The 21,778-nt window shown below is 40.8% G+C and overlaps 1 protein-coding gene and 1 long non-coding RNA gene across 4 annotated transcripts in view; one reads left to right on the top strand and one right to left on the bottom strand.

The window, feature by feature from the left end:
- LOC110985312 (lysine-specific demethylase 4A-like) overlaps positions 1 to 21,778 on the top strand; it is a 178,095-nt gene that overhangs the window by 87,093 nt on the left and 69,224 nt on the right. For all 3 annotated transcript variants that reach the window (XM_087143837.1, XM_022246251.2, XM_022246250.2), the window contains exons 6-8: positions 7,246 to 7,295; positions 15,285 to 15,388; positions 16,010 to 16,147. In XM_087143837.1, the coding sequence (XP_086999963.1) occupies positions 7,246 to 7,295; positions 15,285 to 15,388; positions 16,010 to 16,147 (292 nt within the window). The remainder of the gene's footprint in view (positions 1 to 7,245; positions 7,296 to 15,284; positions 15,389 to 16,009; positions 16,148 to 21,778) is intronic.
- Positions 283 to 1,999, bottom strand: LOC147797156 (uncharacterized). The gene is made up of 2 exons (XR_015427315.1): positions 1,437 to 1,999; positions 283 to 1,172 (listed from the first exon to the last, which is right to left on the bottom strand). It is a non-coding gene; the product is annotated as an uncharacterized LOC147797156 (long non-coding RNA).

Raw genomic sequence — 21,778 nt, 5'->3', positions numbered from 1 at the left:
AAAAAAAATCTTAATTGTTACTAATTTTACGATATCTTAATAAGGTGGACACCGTAACTAACATTAACAAGTGTACTTTTTCACACACAACAATTTTAAATGATTTGCAGTTTGACGACTTGAGGAAAACAGCTGGTTGCAAAGCTTGCAAGTACTTCAAAGAGGACATTATCATTGACAACCAAAGAACAGATACCCTCAATTTCAAAGATCTTTGTCCTGTAGTTTAACGTTAGTTACAAAAATGACACGGACACCAAAAATTTTGAATCAAAGCCAACATTTCATGTGACAAGTTTATTATGACTTGCTTTACTGGAGCCCTCAAGGTAGTTGCCTCACCTTCAGAAAATTGCCTATGTTACTATGTGCAGGTGTTAATACATGCACATGTTTTTTCATTTCTTGGGAGCATCTCTGTGATCTACATATCTGATAAGCCACTTCATCCTATTTTTAGATGCCCTATATGCATGCAAGAAGGTTGCACATGAGCTTCACAGAAGTTGAAATCTTTGACATTGTGAACTTAAGTACATGTATGTATATTTAAATGTGCACCATTTGCAACATTAAACAATTCTGAGGAACAAGTAAATTGAGTCAATGACTATTTTATTTTTCATGCTAATCTTGTTTCTTAAAAACTGTATTTCATTGTGGAGGCTATACACTGACGATCCCATCTGAAGAACATGGCACATCTCATTAAATGAATTTCATTGAATTTATTCAGTTCATGCCACCTGGGTGACTTGTCTTTGCTCAAAAACTGATGAACTTTTGACTACAGACCTTAGACAAACCTCTGATGACATACTTAGACAAAACTACTTTTGGCAATAAACATTTGAAAATACTTATTAGCATAGACACTGTATAGCTCATTAATTTTACCTACTTCTTTGCTGTCCAAGTGAAAGTAACGCAAAGATGGATCTGGAATAAGTGAACTTGGATTAACAACACACAGAATGAATTTCCTGTTAACGGTCAGATCTTTTTCCCAAACAAAACTTTGCTTATTTTTATTTGGACGATCCATGCAGTATATAACTGCCAGTTCATCACTAATGATGCGCTTGATGGCACCTGGATACCATGCATCCTCAAATGCGACTACAACTATATCCCCTGCAGTGAGCTGGCGATCGGCAGGCTCTTGTGGGGTCCTGAAATTACAGAAATGGCAACAGGAATGGTTGAAATCGAATAATCTTTGATTTAATTACTACTAAAGCTTCTTTCACAAGGACATGTGAATCTACAGACATATTAGCTTGGATTAAATGATGATCTAATGATGATCAAAATTCCCATTAGTTTATGAGTGTGCTTCAGTATGGTAGGAACCTGTGACAGCGGAGTTCGTGTCCCATAGAAAGGCACTCGTAAACAAACCTTGGTGTCCTCAGTACAGGGGTCTATTGCATTACCTGCTGGCGTTTTCAGGAAGGTCTGCATCATCTGATCCAACCATTGAATCTTTTTCTCCTTTCTGGCTTCTGAAATAAGATAGAAGAAAAATAAAATTTAAATAGAACAATTTTTTTGTACTCTGTACCTGTTGTATAAATTACCAAAAAAAAAAACAAAGTAGAAACTTGAGATGTATTCAACCCATAAAATCTACCAATTAAAAAAATTGCTATTGCCCTTTCTATTTTTGAACAGTCTGGATAAAAGATGCCATTGCCAATTACAAACAAAATTTAAGAAATAAAAAGCGCAGTAAAAATGCAACCATACAAACAGAAAGAGGTAAAACACTAATGTGAAAAAAAATAAACACAAAAAGACATGTCACAGGGATTCTGACTAGGCCTAATTAATTATGCAGGCACCATGGCAAGAATGTCTCCTTGCCTACAAAAGTACAAAATACATGTGTGCAAACATCTGAGAAACATAAAAAAACACTCTAACAGGACCCCAGGGGTTCCACAAAGGCAAGTTCCCCTATCTGTGTAAACATCACTTGCCTATGTGTTACATCAACTTCGCTGCATTTAATTTTAATTCACTGCGAACTCGCCCCCATACTATTGGATAACAAATGGGGCGAATTTTAATACGAATGGGGCGAAGTCAAAAGTGCTGGTATTCAGTCGGGGCGAAGTTGTCCGCTGTCACTAACGTTATACGAACTCACAGAAAACGAATTTCAAAAATGCAATTTAGCCCCGTCAACTAGTAATATCATTGCATAAGGACACTACTTGGAATGCCAACTCGTAAAACAACAGGATTTGACATTTTCAATCACTGTAAAAAAATATTCTTCCGTTCGTTACGAAGAACGTTTAGAATGGCTGTCCGCTGAAACTAACGTGAAAAAAACCACCCAAAACTTCAGTCTACGAATTGCATTTACAACAAATAACGAAACCTCAAACATGGAGAAATGTATCATTCACTCTGACATATTTAACTCGGACATGAACTTATGTTCTTCGCTGATTTTTGTATATTTTACACAAATGTCAAGTGTTTCTTACGTTCGTGACTGCGGACACGAACACCATTTGTAAAATATCACGGTGTGTAACGAACGTGAAACACTGATGATTTCGTAAACTTGGCAAGGCTATTCTTTAAGTTTGTTCATTTTTGTGATGGACTTTAGCTTAAAAAGTGTAAATTATTTGTCGTTTTGCAATTTCAAGAGGGACTTCAGATGTTTACTATTTTTTTTCTTCCGTTCGTTAAACATGGACACGATTCACACGAAACCATCCAAGCGGTCCGCTACAAAGCCCAAAAATCACCCATTGACTATCCATTAAAATCTTCCCTTTTACAATGCCATCTGACCTTTTTTCACAAAAAAATACAGAAAATAAAATTTATTTAAGTTGATACAAACCTTTTGGCTGCTCTTTTTCCGGATATTGGCTGCTCTTTTCCTGATTGTTGGAGGGAAAGCTGTCGCGCGCAGCAACTTTCTCCGTTCGTTACAATGAGGCGCGAAAGCGGCGCGCGGTGGACACGGTGCTTAAAATAGCTTTATCTCGGAAAAGACGTAATCGAGCCTAAAACAATTGACCTTTTGGTCATCCATGCAGGGTACCATTGCACGTGTACGACCACTAGTCAGACTGCGTTGATTACCAGTTAAAACATGTGGACATTTTACGTTAGTTACAAAGTGGACACGAAAATTATAGCGATCGATGTGTTGATGTTTTCTCATCCTCGAGGGTAATTATGGTCTAGCACACATTATACACGATGTTTATTAAGCTCATTTCGAATAAAAATGGCTTTTACAGGTAAGGGTGAGGCTTGTAAATGATGATTCTGGCCCTTTTCGTCATGGTATGGTGTGGTGGACACGATGTGAAACGAACGTTAACGCACGTTCAGCTGCCATTTTGGAGCGTGGATTTATTTATTTATTTTTTGTAAAGGGCCAAAATATTACTTCATTGCTTTACTCAAAAATATGACCATTGTGATAAAATACGTGAGCTATAAGTAAAGTAGTTGAGTTCATTAAATTTTGTTCAAGCAATGTCCCATTTTTGGGCGCCATTTTGAACTAAAATTTGCTCTTCAACGTGAATAAAAATTATAGACTCGCATTTACACTGAATTATTTATCTTTATTTATCACTCAAATACATGTACAACTATAATCTCAAGCAAACATAGCTTGAAAATGGTTACATCATCTGATAAATTAAAGTTCATTTTTTGCATCATGAAAGTTGGCCAGTATTGTGACCTTACACATATACGTAACATATCGCTAGTAAGATTTTACTGATGTGGTTTTGGAATATAGTTTCAAACAGTTTTGACTTTGGGGCTCTGTTAAACAGAGCCGTAATAGGTAAGTATGTCAGCACAAGGAGATGTTAATTTGTGGTAACAGGGTACCTTGTAAATGAGATTGATCTAGATCATTTACAAAAGTTACATATTTTTGCCTTTTTTTTCTGAAGACGATACAGATACAACTTGAATTAAAACACTTTGAAACACCACAGGCTAAATATGTTTTTTATTTTCACTCGTACATGCTTTATTCCTCCATGCTTGTACGATGTCACAATCTGCACATGTGCTGCAGTCAAGTTGGTACTCGCTGAGACAGTGCGTTATTGTAATGATTACGTGCGGGTCACCAGTGGCTGCTCCTTCTAGCTGCGCCCTAACACTGCGCCTGTGCAATGGTAAGGCGGCTTTCAGAAAACTCTCCGACGTTGCAGTCGACTCTTATTACGAAATCGGTCGTAACAAAATTCCGATTACAACAAGCACAAATCTGTGAAAATGTGCATATTTCTATGGGGAGAAAATATGTTATAGCATACGAAATAGCATTGTACGAAATTCCTCGTACAACAAAAGGTTTTCGTGACTCCGTTGCCTGAAAACGATTCTTATCTCTTATTTATCTGTATTTATCACTCGTGAGCTATAAGTAAAGTAGTTGAGTTCATTAAATTTTGTTCAAGCAATGTCCCATTTTTGGGCGCCATTTTGAACTAAAATTTGCTCTTCAACGTGAATAAAAATTATAGACTCGCATTTACACTGAATTATTTATCTTTATTTATCACTCAAATACATGTACAACTATAATCTCAAGCAAACATAGCTTGAAAATGGTTACATCATCTGATAAATTAAAGTTCATTTTTTGCATCATGAAAGTTGGCCAGTATTGTGACCTTACACATATACGTAACATATCGCTAGTAAGATTTTACTGATGTGGTTTTGGAATATAGTTTCAAACAGTTTTGACTTTGGGGCTCTGTTAAACAGAGCCATAATAGGTAAGTATGTCAGCACAAGGAGATGTTAATTTGTGGTAACAGGGTACCTTGTAAATGAGATTGATCTAGATCATTTACGAAAGTTACATATTTTTGCCTTTTTTTTCTGAAGACGATACAGATACAACTTGAATTAAAACACTTTGAAACACCACAGGCTAAATATGTTTTTTATTTTCACTCGTACATGCTTTATTCCTCCATGCTTGTACGATGTCACAATCTGCACATGTGCTGCAGTCAAGTTGGTACTCGCTGAGACAGTGCGTTATTGTAATGATTACGTGCGGGTCACCAGTGGCTGCTCCTTCTAGCTGCGCCCTAACACTGCGCCTGTGCAATGGTAAGGCGGCTTTCAGAAAACTCTCCGACGTTGCAGTCGACTCTTATTACGAAATCGGTCGTAACAAAATTCCGATTACAACAAGCACAAATCTGTGAAAATGTGCATATTTCTATGGGGAGAAAATATGTTATAGCATACGAAATAGCATTGTACGAAATTCCTCGTACAACAAAAGGTTTTCGTGACTCCGTTGCCTGAAAACGATTCTTGATGACCCATTCATAAAGTGTTTGCAAATCGCGGTGGTGAAAACACGTGTGTGGTGCACCACACTGGTTCCCGCCGGACCGAACCGTTGCCAGTGAAGGCATGATGGAAATGTGGCAAGCAGTCAATGTACAGGTTCTGCCAAAAAAGGGTCGTACGTTCCACTATGCAGCTCTATAGTTGCAAGTAGAAAAACACTGCCGTCACAAATTTTTCTGCAGGTTCATTCACAAAAAATGATCTCATGTTTATGTTTGTGTTTTCTGTGTTCATGAATTTAATTTGAAGTTGTACTGCTTGTACTCAAGCGAGCGTGCTTCCACAAAATTTCCAGTTGCGCAACACAAGGCTTATCGCACGCATGCTTACAACACGATTGTCAGATTCCTGTCGTCATGACACGCATAGTGCACGATTAAAAAATCCATGATATTTTACATTCATTACACAAACGCCAAAACAAAAATTCCCATCCTATTTCCAATAAAATAGGCCCCAAATAAGTTCGCATGACTATTCTCATATCTCAAGAGTCCAACTAATCGCCCAACACAGAATTATTCATATTGCCGCAAAGAGATCTAGCGTGCCCGCCAATGAGACTGTGCGCTTTCATGACGTACATTTGGCAAGACACAGCTATCCAATCGCAGTACTCGTTCATGACATTATGCTTCTTCGGCGACCATCTTGCGCACGAGTGATCTCGGACGACCAATCAATCGTGTCATGCAGCTTGTGTCAAAAATCAAAAGAGAGGCGAAAAATTAAACAAAAAATGTCTCTCCGTGACACAATTTGTGTTGGAAAGACTACTTCCTACATTCTTGCAGGTACATCCAGGCCTACATGTGCATGCAGGTTAGTTACTGTTGGCTTCGTCGTCATCCATGGCGATTGAAAGTCTTTTAAAAATCCCTGGAACGATGCTTTCATATGTATTTGCTTTTTTAAATTTCACATGCACATTAAACATGTTGTCCTATGACAGTGAAGTTTATTATTCTAAGCACATCACAAGGTATTTGGTAATCATAACGGAGAGATCTTTTTGATCAACCACGTTGCCCTAATTATATTCCGGAAAAACTGAAATACAAGCAGTGACAAGTGAGGAATCAGGTTTTTGCTTCTCTTTTCGTGTGGTTGGAACGACTGTGAGAACAATAAAAAAGATCATTGATTGCCCTGGGTGTCGAACAGATGCAGATTTATAGAATCATTTTATAGTTTATAACACACATTCCTGGCTTCGGTTAGATAGATTTTCACTCAATATCTGTACATGTTGTGTATAAAAAAAAAGACCCAAAGAGAGCACAAGGCTAGCACAAGCAGCATTCACATTTTCTGATCCGCCAATAAAAATCCTCGGAAAATAAAGTCCAGTGCTGACACGGAAGACCAGCTGATTTTTAATTCCCAACCTGTAGGGCTGTGATACATGTACGTGTATACATGTGCCAACGAGTAATACAAGAAGTACTGCCTACAAGCTATTCCAAAACCGCAAACTTGATGACGGCGGCGATTGGGAAACAAAACCTTTTGACAGGCAGGTTGATGGCTGCATGCTGAAGTATCACGTTACGTCTTATCTCTTCACCAAAAGAGACAATACAAACGTGATGCTGGATGACTGAAACCATAAAGTATGCAGTCACTGTTGTGGATATAATTGTCTGCTTTCATCTTATGAGGGTTGTGGGAACATTCTGAACAAATTAGCCAGAATACCGCAGTATTGAACTTCAATACCGAATTAGTCGGTATTCCGGTATTCATGGATTGTTAATCGGTATTGTTCGGTATTAAAAACAAAACTGCGGTATTTGGTAATACCGAAATACCGCCCAAGTCAAGATGTATATAAATATAAGTGAATGTGATGTCTTTGTACCACAGGTATGGAATTCCACCGGAGCATGCCAAGAGGCTAGAAAGACTTGCAGCTGGTAAGGAAAACACATTCTCAACTACATGTACATTTACATTGTATAACATCCGCTGCAAATAAAAATGCATGACTTATTGCCAGACAAAAATTTGGCTGGGGATCTTGCAAAATTGTTTGTTCTATCAGGCTTATGTAGTAAATAGTGGGCAGCTTTCCCATTTACTGTGCGCATGTTAAGTATGTTCATGTGCCCAATGGGAGACTGAGATGCTTGATGGTGCCAAACATACCAGTCCTTTTTACCAGTTCTGAACATGCGCACACTGTTGTGAGCATGCGCATATTATTCTGAGCATGCTTCCATGGTTATGAGCACGTGCAATATTGTGAAAAGGGGCTGGTATACATGTCTCCTGTTACCAGTGTCTCAAAGTCCCCCATTATTGTGTAGGGTACCACAATTGAGCACCCTATCAACAGGATTCCTCTTGCCTTGTCAGTAATGGTGACAGAGCTTTTTCTAATGTTGCACTTCGGCTCTGGCACCCCCTGCCACTTGAAATCAGAGGATTGGACAGTGTAACATCTTTCACGCAGAAGCTTAAGATGCATCTCTTCACAATGGTTTTTTCCACTAAGGGGGCTTGCCAGTAAGGCCTTACCGTACTTCCATGTACAGTCCACTATTTAATGGCGAGTCTGTTCTTGCTAAGGGGCCGGAAAGTTTGTGAACCGCATGCCCATGTGCACTTGAGCGCTTGAGCGCACAACAAGTTAATGAGCTAGACCGGCCGGGTGCTATTGTAGCAGAGAAACTACATCGCAGAACACAGAGACACATTTACATACTTGCGTTTGGGATTCTAGCCACGATGGGCGGTGCTGGGCGGCACCACCTGGTACAGCAAATTTCCACCCGGCACTCAGGGTACAAATTGGCTGTGCCGCCCAGCATGGATTTTCAAAAAAATGAACTGAAACATTACTGAAAATGCAGAGATGGCAACTTGTACATTTTGGGCATAATTTTTCGATTTGTTTAGTCCATTTAAGACTGTATGATCCAGACTAAGATTTTTTCGATTTCTAAAGGTACAAAACCATATGTATGTAAACATAAATATGTAAGCTACCTGTAGTGCGGAGCCGGCCTTGTAATGGGGGCGTCAGAAATGTGTCGTTGGCATTTTGCGCTTTGTGCACACACACTGCGTGGTAACAGTAGAAACCAGTGTGGTTGAATCATCCGTTTGCCCTGATGATGAATAGGGGGCAAATATGCACAATTGCAATGTGATTGCGTACGTCCATATGCGTGTTGTACATGTATATGTGTACTGATATCTTACACGCGCGTGTCAAACATCATGATGGTGCTAAAGTTGACTGGAGTGGAAGGACTGACAAGGATTTAATTCTTGGATGTTTGGTGAGCAACTGGACTTGTTTTGCATCGTGGCAACAAGTGAGCAGAAGTTGAAGGACAAATACATTTGGGCCATTGCAAAGTCTTGTCGTGGAGAAGCTCATGTGTTTTGCAACGCATGTAAATGGACATTTAACTGTGACATGATAAGCATTACCCTCGCTGGATCTTACAACACTAAGAAGCAAATCAGTTAGGCCATTGAGGTATTTCTACCTCCATGGTTAGGCCAAAAAAAAATTGCGCTGCTTCTGATTAAATAGGGTCAGTACCGGTCACAGACATAAATAACCCATAGACCGACAGTGCCTATGGTACTGTAAATCAATGTCTGGATACTGCAATGAAGACTGCGCCCGACTAAACATGAAACCATGGGCGGAAGTAGTTCTTCAGTGTGCACAAGTCTGAGGAGAAATCTCGAGATGAGTGATAAAGGTAAGACATTTTGAATGATAATGCCCTGACGGCGACTGAAAACCCTGTCCAGAATTTACTACATGCTTCTCTGCAGCTATGTTTGTGTGTTTATTTTTTCAGAAATTAATTCGGTCTTTGCACAATGAATGATGAATTCCAAGCAACGTGCCTGACCTGTCGCCACCATAACCACGGTCCGGTCGCACATGTGAGCCTGTTCATGTAGAGGAACAACACAAATTTTATAAACGTTTATAACCAAGTACTGGCACTATATTTCACATTGTTTGCTTTCCTTACAGGATAGTTGCTCTGACTGGAATGGAAAATGTCAGTGAAAAAAACAACACGGGTAAATACTGGAGTAGCATTTTAGCATGTATAAAAATGAAGTTTCCATGTATGCAATGCTGCATATTTGTAAGCAAGACTCTGATGTTCAAAACAAGAACCTCAACTTTGTATTGTTTAGTGCAACAAAAAGCTGGGTTTCTTTGGTAAACGGCACTACATCATTCAGCAAACAGCCTTTTCTCTAAAGTAATTTAAGAAAATCAAATTTGGGTGCAGTATTTATGCATGAATACAATGTACTTGTACATGTACATTCAAACTGAGTTGTGTGCCCCTAATTTACATCAAAGCAACAATACCGTCACTTGTCAAGAAAAACTTCGACAATTTGTTTTTACAAATACGTTAAAAAGTGCACTTTTCAAAACTTTTCACCCCAAAAGGATTTTGGAAAAGTTTTCATACTGGTGTTTTGTAAAAAAGTATGAAGATGCACAAAAAGTAAGTTTGAGAAGTATGACAAACCACAACATTATTTCTTTAGAATATCAATTACATGTATAGATCTGTCCATTAAGTTCGGGTAAAAAGTGTGACATAAGGGTGAAAATTTCAGAAGTGTTGAACTGCAGTTAAAATAAAACTATTTAACAACCAATCTACCGTAGTTTAACCACTACCAGCCGGGGACTCCGAAATCGGAGCCGTATGGTTTATATGTGTGGCCGGGGTCTCCGAACTCGGACAAAGGAAACAGGGCCCTGTAACAAAAGACCATACTCGGAACAAAAGACCAGGCTGCTGGGCATTACCGGCATTTTTCACTCTCAAAAGTGGTGATAATCCAGCCTTGTTTTGAAACTATATACCAGGGTTTGGGGTATTGACAGCGAGCGGATTACCACCAGGGACAAAAGTGTTCCACCACCGCAGTGATGAGCCACACAGCACCCCTGCACGCTAATCTGGCCCCTATTGAAAAGAGGTCAGCAGTGCACTGAGCCAGGTTCGTGAACAAAAGACAGTTGTATGACACAATCTGGGCTCTGTTTACAAGGCTGCAGGCCTGGCTGAAATATTCGGGCGTCAATGAAGGTCACTTGTCAACTTAGAGTAGTGCCTAAAGATTACTTCGTGCGGCTATAAACGACCGTTAAATGGAATGATGAATTTTTGAAGGATTTTGAAAAGGGAAAAAATGATAGTCATGCCGGCCCAGCATCATCAACGTTGAAAAATGCTCATCACTGCGGTGGTGGAACACTTTTGTCCCTGGTGGTAATCCGCTCGCTGTCAATACCCCAAACCCTGGCATATAGTTTCAAAACAAGGCTGGATTATCACCACTTTTGAGAGTGAAAAATGTTGGTAATACCCAGCAGCCTGGTCTTTTGTTCGGAGTATGGTCTTTTGTTACAGGGCCCTGTTTCCTTTGTCCGAGTTCAAAGACCCCTGCCATGCATATAAACCATACATCTCTGATTCCGGAGTCCCCGGCAGGAAGTGGTAAATGTAGCATACATGTAGGTAAATTTGCCAGATACTGCCTCACTAGCAGTGTACATGTATATTATTAACTTCCTGTTATCTTAAATACTGGATTCGACAAAGTACAATGGAATTCACAGGTAATCCTTAAACTCAGCTTACATGTATATGTATCTCCCACGTAACCATTGTTAACAACATCCTACCTGGAATGTCAAAATTTTTTGTACAATAAAACTTGTCGACAAAGAGCTGAGAGCTCTCACTGGGTTTGTCAGTTATTTTATAATTCAGGGGTGTGATTTGTCCGGATTTTTCCAGATTTCCGGAATTTCTGTGAGACTTTCCGGATTTCCGTATTGTCAGTGCTTTCAATATGTTACGCAAAGACTACAATATTTGGTGCGAAACTAAGCGAAAGACTCGCACAAGTTTAGGTGTATAGCAGGGGTTTTACTCCCCCTGGAAATGCCCAGATACATAGGTAATAGTACATTAAACGGAGGGGGTATCATTGTTAAAACATAGGGACCCAGGCCAGCGGTATGATCGTTGCCGACGCCCTCAACTGTATTGTCCGTTTGCACTCCACCTGTCCAATCCCATGTGAGATGTGTCCCCGTTGCGGTACTGGAAATGCGCTTTTTGCGTAGCTAAATCTCACACCAATAAAATAAATTTGGGTAAAAAATAGGAATTGAATCACAAACACGCAAATTTTCAGTCGGTTTATTTAACCCCTTGACGACAGGAATTTCTTCCCGAAAGATAACTCCAAGAATTCCAGCCTCGCTTGGTCACGAAGGCCACCTGCCAAACCGCAAATTCTCAGTTTGTGGCCCTGCGTGCTCTGCAAGCTTTGAATTACACGGATAAAAGGCTGATTGTTCAGTGGCATGTGGCTCTACTCACCCTTCCACATTCCCATTGCCTCTTTTCAAAGTGGGGACTATTGTGAAGCTGGTGATTATGATGCAAAATCGGTCTTTTCATTGCTGGGCTACACACAAAAGACCAATTACCATATATATATGAGCCAGGGTCTGCCTTCTTTCACTGTGTTCGCTTGAGCGTGGGCCGAGAATAATAGCGGGCCCCTTTTGAAAAGAGGTCAGCAACAAAAAAAAAGTTACATAACACCGCACAATCTGGGCTCTTTTTACAAGGCTGCAGGCCTTGCTGAAATACTTGGGCGTCAATGAAGGTCACCTGTCAACTTAAAGTAGTGCCTAAAGATTACTCGTGCGGCTATAAACGACCGTTCAATGGAATGATGAATTTTTGAAGGATTTTGAAAAGGGAAAAAATGCTAGTCATGCCGGCCCAGCATCATCAACATTGAAAAATGCCCCGGCGTTAAGTGGATAAGGATCTTACAAAAACAATCAGCCTTATCTTGACAACTTTCAGTTGTAAGAATTTCCTCCCAAGTTTGTGGATCCACTATCCAAAGGATTATATACACGAATCTTTCATTGGTTGGGTGCTTATTTTCTGCATTATGTTACAAGCCTTTATTTTCTTCGGTATCCACATGACACAACTGTGGTCACTCCTTCCAATCGGTTGAGTGATATCTGGGTTTTCATAAATATCAGAAAAATGAGTGAAAAGCTTATCTAATATGGCTTCTTGTCTGGTTGGCTTTGTAACAATCTGTTTGAAGTTATTACCATTACAAATCAATGTTATGTCCATTCTGTTAAAATCAGCGAGGATAACCATACCAGTATGTGGTTTGTTTGTCCAAATCGAATCCACGGTTGTAATAATGTACTGACAAAGAAGATCCTCCAACTGACAATCATGAGGGCAGTACACAGCAAACAAATTGATGGCGGGAACACTCCTTGGCAGTCGGGAGTGATGCACAGAGATCCACAATCTCTCAATGTCTGGTGGAACCTCAGTATCAAGGCACTTCGCTTGCAAGTGTTCTTTCACATAGACCAAGATCCCTCCACCGGTCCTTGTTTGTCTACATTTACTGAACACTCTATAGCCATGAATGGCATACTGCTCAATAACTGTGTGAGGAGTTATCCAAGATTCATTTATAACAGCAATGTCAATATGATTTTCTTGAAGAAACACATCCACTTCATCAATTTTATTCAACACAGAACATGCATTAGTCAGCCTGAAACGAGGCAAAAACATAGGCTGAGATAATGAATGGGGTTTGTTCGTAGCTGTAACATTTGTTCCTGGGATACAGAATTATGCACAGAATTACCAAAAAGGGGTTTAGGGTCTAGGGGAACAAATCCAAAGTCAGATAGAGTATTTCGTTTTTCCATGACGCGGGCAAAATGTACACCGAAAATAGATCATGGACTTGCATGCACTCAATGAACGTAATACACACGTACGCACGTAGCCTACACACACAAACATTGCATGGAATGAGTGGGCATTTAGTTACCAGGCGATCACACGAATACGATGATACAATAAAATAGCTGGGACCAGACTAATATTGGTTGTTGATGTCGCGTGGGGTGATGTTCAAATGTATGTTGATTCGAGCATGAGGTTGACTCATGTTACAAACTTGACAACTGATGATACAATAAAATAGCTGGGACCAGACTAATATTGGTTGTTGATGTCGCGTGGGGTGATGTTCAAATGTATGTTGATTCGAGCATGAGGTTGACTCATGTTACAAACTTGACAACTGGTACCAGTAGGCCGAAATAGTCGGGGAGTCTTGAGGTTGGGATCGAAAGTAAAGTGGTGATTATTGTTTCTAGATTATTTCTGTTGTAAATGTATACCGTAGAGCCAAAAAATGTAAATATGGCGGCATGGTTTTTAAGTTTAGCAGCAATTTGTAAGCATGGCGAGCACCAAGTCTTTTGGACATGTTGGAGAACACTGGTTTCATGTGTGGCACCTCAGGGTCTGGAAGTTTACCGTGCACATCGAAGCCCTGCACATGACGCATCTACAAGGGTGCAAATGTTTCTATTTCTGTTGACATGTGGTACACCGCACAAGACAAAGTTGAGGATTTTTTCCTCAAATATCTTGGTCCTTAACTTGTGGAATGTAATACCCATCAAGAAATGACGTCAGCATCATCAGATCAGCCAGTCTTAAGTGAATGTATCCCTCCTGATCTTCCAGGCCCCGCCCCTTCTAATTAGCCAGGCCCCTCTTTTTTGTTATCAGCTATTCCCCACCCCTACTGATTAGCCAGGCTATGTCCCTGTTGATCAGCCAGGCCTGTCTGGGAGACATTAATTAAAATGATGAATTTTTGAAGAATTTTGAAAACTGAAAATCTTGAAAATGTCCCGTATGTGTGCACTGCATTTTTCAAACCACCCAGCAGCAAGTGGTTAAGGCCTTTAATTTTAAAGTGATTGTTCGGACAAGAGTGAAATGTACATGGATGAGTGAAGTCTGTCAGTGAATCATCATCACAGAAGCCATTGTAATGTTTGCTTTTATTATCCGAACATGGAAAAAGAGAACTAAAGAACAGTTTTCAATGCGTGGTTATTAATTTATTGCACGTGTACATGTATATTAATGGACAGTCTCAGTTGTGAAGATTATTGGCTACTTGCTTTAAAGGGAGATGTCACTTTTGTTTTTGGGTTGTAATTTTACAAGGTTGGCTGATAATGGGGTATCATATTATTTACTGCAGCTTTTATTCCACTGACTTGTTTTATGTTTGAGTCAACTGCTTTGTGTAAAATAAAAAAAAAACAGAGCGGCATCTCTTCCTTAAAATCTATGAATCTATCTTTATGAGAATTTTTGGGGTAATGGGCTTCCACGGCAATGTATCATCACCAACCACTTATGTTGGCAGTTCCAAGCTCAGATTAGCATAATAGCCGACCATTTTAATGAGCATGCCCTTCCAATTGCGGATTGGCTGGACTCTCCGGTACACACAGGTCATGGAATCAGCAAATTCCAATTGCGGACTATCCTGTTGACATTGATATTTAAATGACCTGACCTAAATTTGGGTTTGCGGATTAACATACACCATTCTTGCCTCGTACTGTCGTTGTTGTCAAGTGCTCTTTTGTTTAAGAAAGTTCGCGGACTCCAGCAGGAAGAACGGTCATGCCTTACCAGTAAGCCCCCTAAAACGGAATGAACTGTTCAGCCGACCATTGCAAAAAGAAGAAAAAATTTCTGTTTTCCCGAGAACTACAGCATCCTTGGCAGAAATATTTTACAGACTGACTGAGGCTATAATGTACTTTTACTTTCTTTCAAGTAAGAATTCCAGGATTATGTAGCAGTACTATTCTGGGGATTTTACCAATGATGTCACCTACATTTAACAGTAATAATCCAATAGCCTTTGTGTGCCATTATGGTAGTGATCTCTAATTGTATGTATGCATTTCTTTCACTGATTGAATGGAATGTTCTACTTTGTTCCAGGGTTTTTTCCTCAGAGCTTTCAGATTTGCCCCAATTTCTTGCGGCACAAGATGACTTTAATATCACCACAGATACTGAAGAAATACTCCATCCCATATGACAAGGTTTGTTTTATTGTGTTGATTGTAAAAATTGAACAGAAAAAAAACCCTGCAGATATATGTACCTGGCAAACAATGGTACTGTTTCAAAACAAGGACAAAGTTAGAGAAAGTTCCAATTTCTGGCACCCCAGCCATGAAACACTGCATTGTGTTTCTGTTACTAGGCACCCTGGTCATTTGAAGCAAGATATGGGATGGAGAGAACCCCCCCCCCGCCTTTGTGTTAGTCATTGTTTGAATCGGAATCTCAGGAATTCTTTACAGACTTCTGGGGGGATGTGTTAGGTAACAATAGTCTGCAGTGTGTATAGGGATTGGACAGGTAAGGGGGGTTACCCCTCTGTCCCATATCTTGCCTGGTATAACCCTGGTTGCAAGTGGTTAAGGTGTTTGTTTTTGATTTTTGTTTTATTTTCATGTTATTTTTTATATAACTTGGATAGGAACAAGGACAAATGCATCCTAAAGCTGAGGCAAGCCTTGTTACTTCTTTGAATGTTCTTATGCCTTGAGTATTTGTACAGTGGGTATTCCATGATATGATGCTTGTGATGGCTGTATTCTTATATCATTCATATTGTTTGAGTAACCCGCATGTTGGTCTGTTCTTGCAATTCTTAGATCACACAAGAAACAGGAGAATTCATGGTTACCTTCCCTTATGGTTACCATGCTGGCTATAATCATGGCTACAACTGTGCAGAGTCTACCAACTTTGCTTCACTTCGCTGGATTGATTTTGGAAAGAGGGCAAAATGTGTATGTATATTTGTAAAAGCACTAGTTTCCCGTTTCTAGGAATTGTCAACAGCTGTAAATCAGATTATGCACTTCTTGTCGAAGATCTTTTGCCTTTTTATTCAAATTTACCATGTTGAACAACTAGTATTTAGAAGCATGACATTTTCAAGTTGTGGTGTTCACATCACAATCCTTTCCAACCCGACTCCCAAGGTATGCAGAAAACCTTAGTGAAAGCAGTAACACACGCATTGCACTTCATTCACTTTTGAAATATGCAAGATGCATCAGCTCTCTTTCAAAAACAGCCAAATGCTGACCCTTTGAAAGTGATTCATACAGTTTTCCTATGATTTTGTTTTTACTGTTACCTCATATTTTACCATACTTTTGGGCACTGCCACAGAGTGATACAGTGAGTCACATACATGTACAGTGATAAACTTTAGCACACAGTGCACCCTCACAGACTTCCTGCAGTTTGTACATGTATGTTTGTGGGTGGGAGGGCAGGTTTTCACCACACAGGGACAAGTTTTTGCCCCCTTAGTCCCCATTTTTTTCCCTCATGTTTTGTGGGGTCATGTCAGTACCATAAATGTGCATTTGTCCATTTGCGTATGTTTGTGGGTGGGTGGGGAGGGGGAGAGGCAAGCATTCACAGCACTGGGACAATTTTTGGCCCCCTTAGTCCTTCATTTTTTTCCTCTTTTGTGAAGTACAGTACATTGCATTTGAAAGTTAACGCTGCGAAAAGGAATGGGACAAAAATGTGAAAGGAATTCACATTTGCATTTGTATTTTAACCACAACTTTTCCCCCCTGCAAATTCACAGCGAATTGGATGCGAAGGGAGTAAACGATGTGCGAAACAGTGTGAAAATCATGTGAAAACAATGCAAATCTTTTGCGAACACGTCGTGAAACATTTGCAAAAACATTTAGAAAAAAATTGCTGGGATGTGCTCTCCATGATGAGCCGTGAACTTGTCAATGTCGGAGAATAAACTTTTTATAAGTTGTCTGGATTTTGAGTAATTAAACAGGAGTCCCCGAGCATGAAGTCACAAAGCACGTGATAACAACAAATTTAACTTGCTCTGCTGGGACATGGGTTATTTGCCCACTTTTTATTTATTCCATTCAATTTTGTGTAGTTTGGCACACAAAAAATCAACATTGAAATACTACGTTTAGTATTTTGTAACTGAAAGGTTTCTTTCGATCGATAAATAAAATCAACTGCTTAAATTGTATCTTCATCTAGCAAATCTTGTCTTTTCGCCAATTGTGTTTGGTGTGACATATTGGGTCTGTTTTCACTTGGGTTTCTGATGACATATCACTTTCTGTGGTCACATGGTTATTGGAAAAAGTCAGCAATTGGACTGTCCACAAATGGGCATGCAGTAGCAGTCAGGATGTCGGGGTAGGTGCAGTGTGTGCTTCGCGATGTGGTGCAGCATGCATGAGGTCCCATGGCAGTTTTTGAAGAGATTTGGTGATATTTCTCGATCGGCGTCACAAAAACGATTACCGGATACAAGGCATTTATTCCGAAATTTATGGTACATACCGGGTACATCTGCTAATACATGTAAACATTATTCACATACATGACAACATGTGGATACACGTACATGTATCTGTAGCCTATGTGTGCACATATGCAGTGCACATGTTGAGCATCCATCCAAATGGGTTATACGCTTATAAGGGAGCGCTATAACGGGAATCTACTGTAATTCAGCTGTTCGGTGTTCAGTGTTAGTCTCCAACCTCCACCGTAGCCAACTTTGATTTGCCTGTTGCATTGTATTTTGTTCAAAACCAAGAAACATACTGCGTTGAAATTTTAATGCTGTCTTCCTCAAGTAAAATGAATATTCCTGAAAATTAAAGTAATTTTCTCTCAGACTGATTTTCCTCCGCTTTCTATATTCAGAGATGCGCATGTTTGAAACCACAGAGAACAAAAACTTCCTGATGTCTTCATGTACATGCAAAGCTTGCAAAATTATTTCCCCACTACCAGAGAAAAACAGTGAAAATCTTCTCCACTTGTGGGAAAATCTGTGAAGATCTTTTCCCATTTGTGGGAAAAGGGTGAAAATCTTGTCCCACTTGGGGGAAAATCTGTGAATATATTTTCCACTTTTGGCACACTCTTTCACAATTTGTGAAATGAAAAGGAGTTCCCTGGGAAGAGAAAAAATGTGAAAAAATGTTCCATTTTGGTGTTAACTTTCAATCGCAATGTACTGTACAGTGCTCTAATATACATTTGACCTTGGATTAGATAAACATGTACATACACATCTTCCACTATTTAGGCACGATGTCAAAAAGATTTTGAGCCGCCGTGGTGCCCCACAGTGCATTTTTCACCTGTCCACGCTCTACACTCAGCACAGCGACGCACCCAGACCAGTCTCCGGCTCATTATTCCCTATTGTGCGTTCACTGTTGTCATGTTAACGAGTGGCATGAATACGGAAATTGCTCTTACACAAGGCTCTCTGCAGCACGCCAATGTCCATTGTCAAGTCTTCTGCTTTCAGCCTACCCCAAACAGTTGCTAAATATGCAGATTCCTTCGCTAAAACCGTAGTTTGATCAATTGTAATGCGCCCTCTAGTCCGATGATGCATAGTGGAATGGCCGCCATGTTTGTCCTTCTTTTCCTTAGCGTGATTCTAAACGGATGTGTCTTTTTGACATCTTCGAGTTTCGATTTCGCTTCCACACCTTTGTGATATTCTGATCAAACCATAACTTATTGTTATAACTGTACATTCAATATTTATGAGTTATTGTATGTATTTTCTTGTTTTGGTGGTATTTTTCTCGTATGTGTATGCATGTTAGAGATAGTTGACTGTATGCTATTATAGTACCAAGCGATACATAGGGTCAACAGGGCGACCCTGGGATTGTTGGGGGTTCCGCAAGGCAGTACGAAGGATCCAATACCGCGGTTCCCCTCTTTGCTTAGTGTGGGTGTGTGTGGGTGGGTTTGTGTGTGTGTGAGAGTTTGTTTCTGCGTTCAATTGGGGACCCTGAACAATAGAGGACAATTAGGTCCCCGATTGACAGAGGGTCCCCGACTGACTACTGTACTATACACCAGAGCTGCCCCACACTGCCAGTGTTACCTACACCGGCCGCATTGCCCCTGGTGCCATTGTCTTCAGACGCCCTTTCAATCGGGCACCTAACCGTGACAGACGCTGATGCTCCACGGGACAATGCAACGCTGCTGTCTAGAGCAGTCCTTGCAGAGACAATACTGGGCCGTGCAGGCACACCACCGCCTGTACCTGGGACAATAGAGCCCACTGGCCTTCTGTGCTGTCAGGGCTTTCGATCTCCATACTTCACCCCGTCTTCTGATTGCCTTCTGGGCCTTTGTGGGAAGACTGCTTCAACCTCTGCAGTTCAACAAGAATCCGACGCCCCAGCTCACCAGGCCTTGACCACTGGCTCTACAACTAGTTCTCCTGTACGCAAGAAGCGCAAGCATTCTTTGTCTTCTTCTGCAGGGTCCATTTGTAAGAAGTTTCACTTCTCACAAAAGGATGATGATTCGGCCAACATATAAGTGGTCTGCATGCTCTTGGAGAAGCATTCTTCTATAGCCAGCCATCGAGAGCCCTATCCTGCTCCCGTGGCGACGGCTCCAGATTTGGACCACTTCGACTGCAGAACGTCATCCACATTTGTATCTGCATCCGGACCTGCATTCATCGATGATCCAATCTTCCTATGATGGTTTTGTCCCTTTGACTTACCCAGGTTCTGGTGTAGACTACATCTCTCTTCCTGCTCTGGCCCCTGGACACTCAATGAGACATGATTATGTTCCTCCTTCCTCTGATCAACTCCAGATGGAATGGGATACGTCCTCTGAAAATGAGGATATCTCTTCTGCAGCCAACCTTAACCCTCCTAAGGCGCAGCTCTGTCTTCTTCAGAAAGATATGAATCACATATTAAAGGCTGTCTTCTAATCAATCTACAGCTGGGGCCTCTTTGCATGCTTCTTTCAAGCGTCACATCGCTAGGTTGGAGGCGTCAACGTCAATTTTACCAGAACTTCCACTTGACCGCACATGCGTCAAGATGTTTAAAGTTCTCACCGGTGCCAAACAATGGCATCCATACCCGCCCAGGGCTTGATAGGGAGGACTTTGACAACTTCGTCTTTGTCCCTGAGATTACAACTGAGGCTAAAGATAAACTTTCCTCTGACGCTCACAAGCTTACAGGAAAGTCTCCATTTAAAGACAAGGACAAGTGTTTCGTTGAGTATACGCTTGCTAAACTCGACAAAGCCACATGACATGGTCTTTGCTGCACTGCGTTTATGGCACTCCTCTCAGTACAGTTGACTCTCATTACGAAGTCCACCAGACCACGTAGAAACATTCATTGTATCCGAAATTTTAAAGTACTTTCAATGGATGACAACGAAGCTAAATGGCATGCACATGTAGGCCTGTGTGTACCTGCAAGAATGTGAAGACTCATCAACTGGAGCCCCATCCATGTAAGTAGTCTTTCCAACACAAATTGTGTCATGGAGAGACATTTTATTTAATTTTCCAATTGTCTTATGATTTTTGACACTAGCTGCATAATATGCACGAGTTGCTGAAGAAGCATGATGTCATGAAAGAATATTGCGATTGGATAGCTGTGTCTTGCAAAATGTTCATCATGAAAATACACAGTCTCAGTGGCAGATATGTTTTAGATCTTTTTCCAACAATATGAATAATTCAGTCATTAACAATGGTTTTTCAGGCAATGGAGTCACAAAAACCTTTCACTGTAACAGGAAATTTGTACAGTGCGATTTCGCTGTAGCAGAGTTTTCCCCATAGAAATGGGCACGTTTTTACCAGGACCACAGACTTGTGTTTGTTACAGCTGGAATTTTGTTATGGCCAAGTTCGCAGTAATGAGAGCTGATGGTATTGGCCCGAGCTTGTGATGAAGATTCACCAATTACTCCAGGCTTGGCAGCTGTCGCACTTCGAGTGCTCGACGAGAACATCAACTCTATCTTCGTTTGGATCTCCATTTTAGCTACTTCTGCATGCAGATCCAACACCACGAACATTCCCTGTGAGGGAGTCAAAGACCTTTTCGCGGGGAAGTTCATGGAGATGATGCAGTTGGAAGTTAAGTGCATTGACACGACACATAAACTTCGCTTCCGTGAACCTCTACCTGTGGCTCCACCTCACCAATCCTGTCCTGATGACCTCCACATCAGGGCAATTATGGTTCCTTTTACCCCTTTCATCAACCCAGTTACCAGACGAATCATGGCCATCCGTCCTCCTTTCAACCTTCCAAACCACCCCAGAAGAGCTTCAAGGGAAAAACTACCAAGTTGCCCTACCGCCAACCTCCCGGGGATAGATGTCGCTGACTATTCAGACCTGCCCCCGCCTGCCAATCCCTGACCAGTTGACGTGCGATTTCAACTCTTCCCAGGGTCGTGGGAGAAAGTCACATCGGGCAGCTGGGTGCTTGCGACTATTCGTTACAGACGAGCACCCCTCCATCTGTACCTATCCTCCGTCCGACTTCAGTTCCTACTGACAGAAACGGCAGGCACTGGAGTCTGAGATAGACTCT

This window comes from Acanthaster planci, linkage group LG12 (assembly GCF_054643075.1).
Source record: "Acanthaster planci isolate LZ-2023a linkage group LG12, COTS_SCS, whole genome shotgun sequence".
NCBI classification, from domain to species: domain Eukaryota; kingdom Metazoa; phylum Echinodermata; class Asteroidea; order Valvatida; family Acanthasteridae; genus Acanthaster; species Acanthaster planci.
This window is presented reverse-complemented; position numbering and strand designations above follow the sequence as displayed.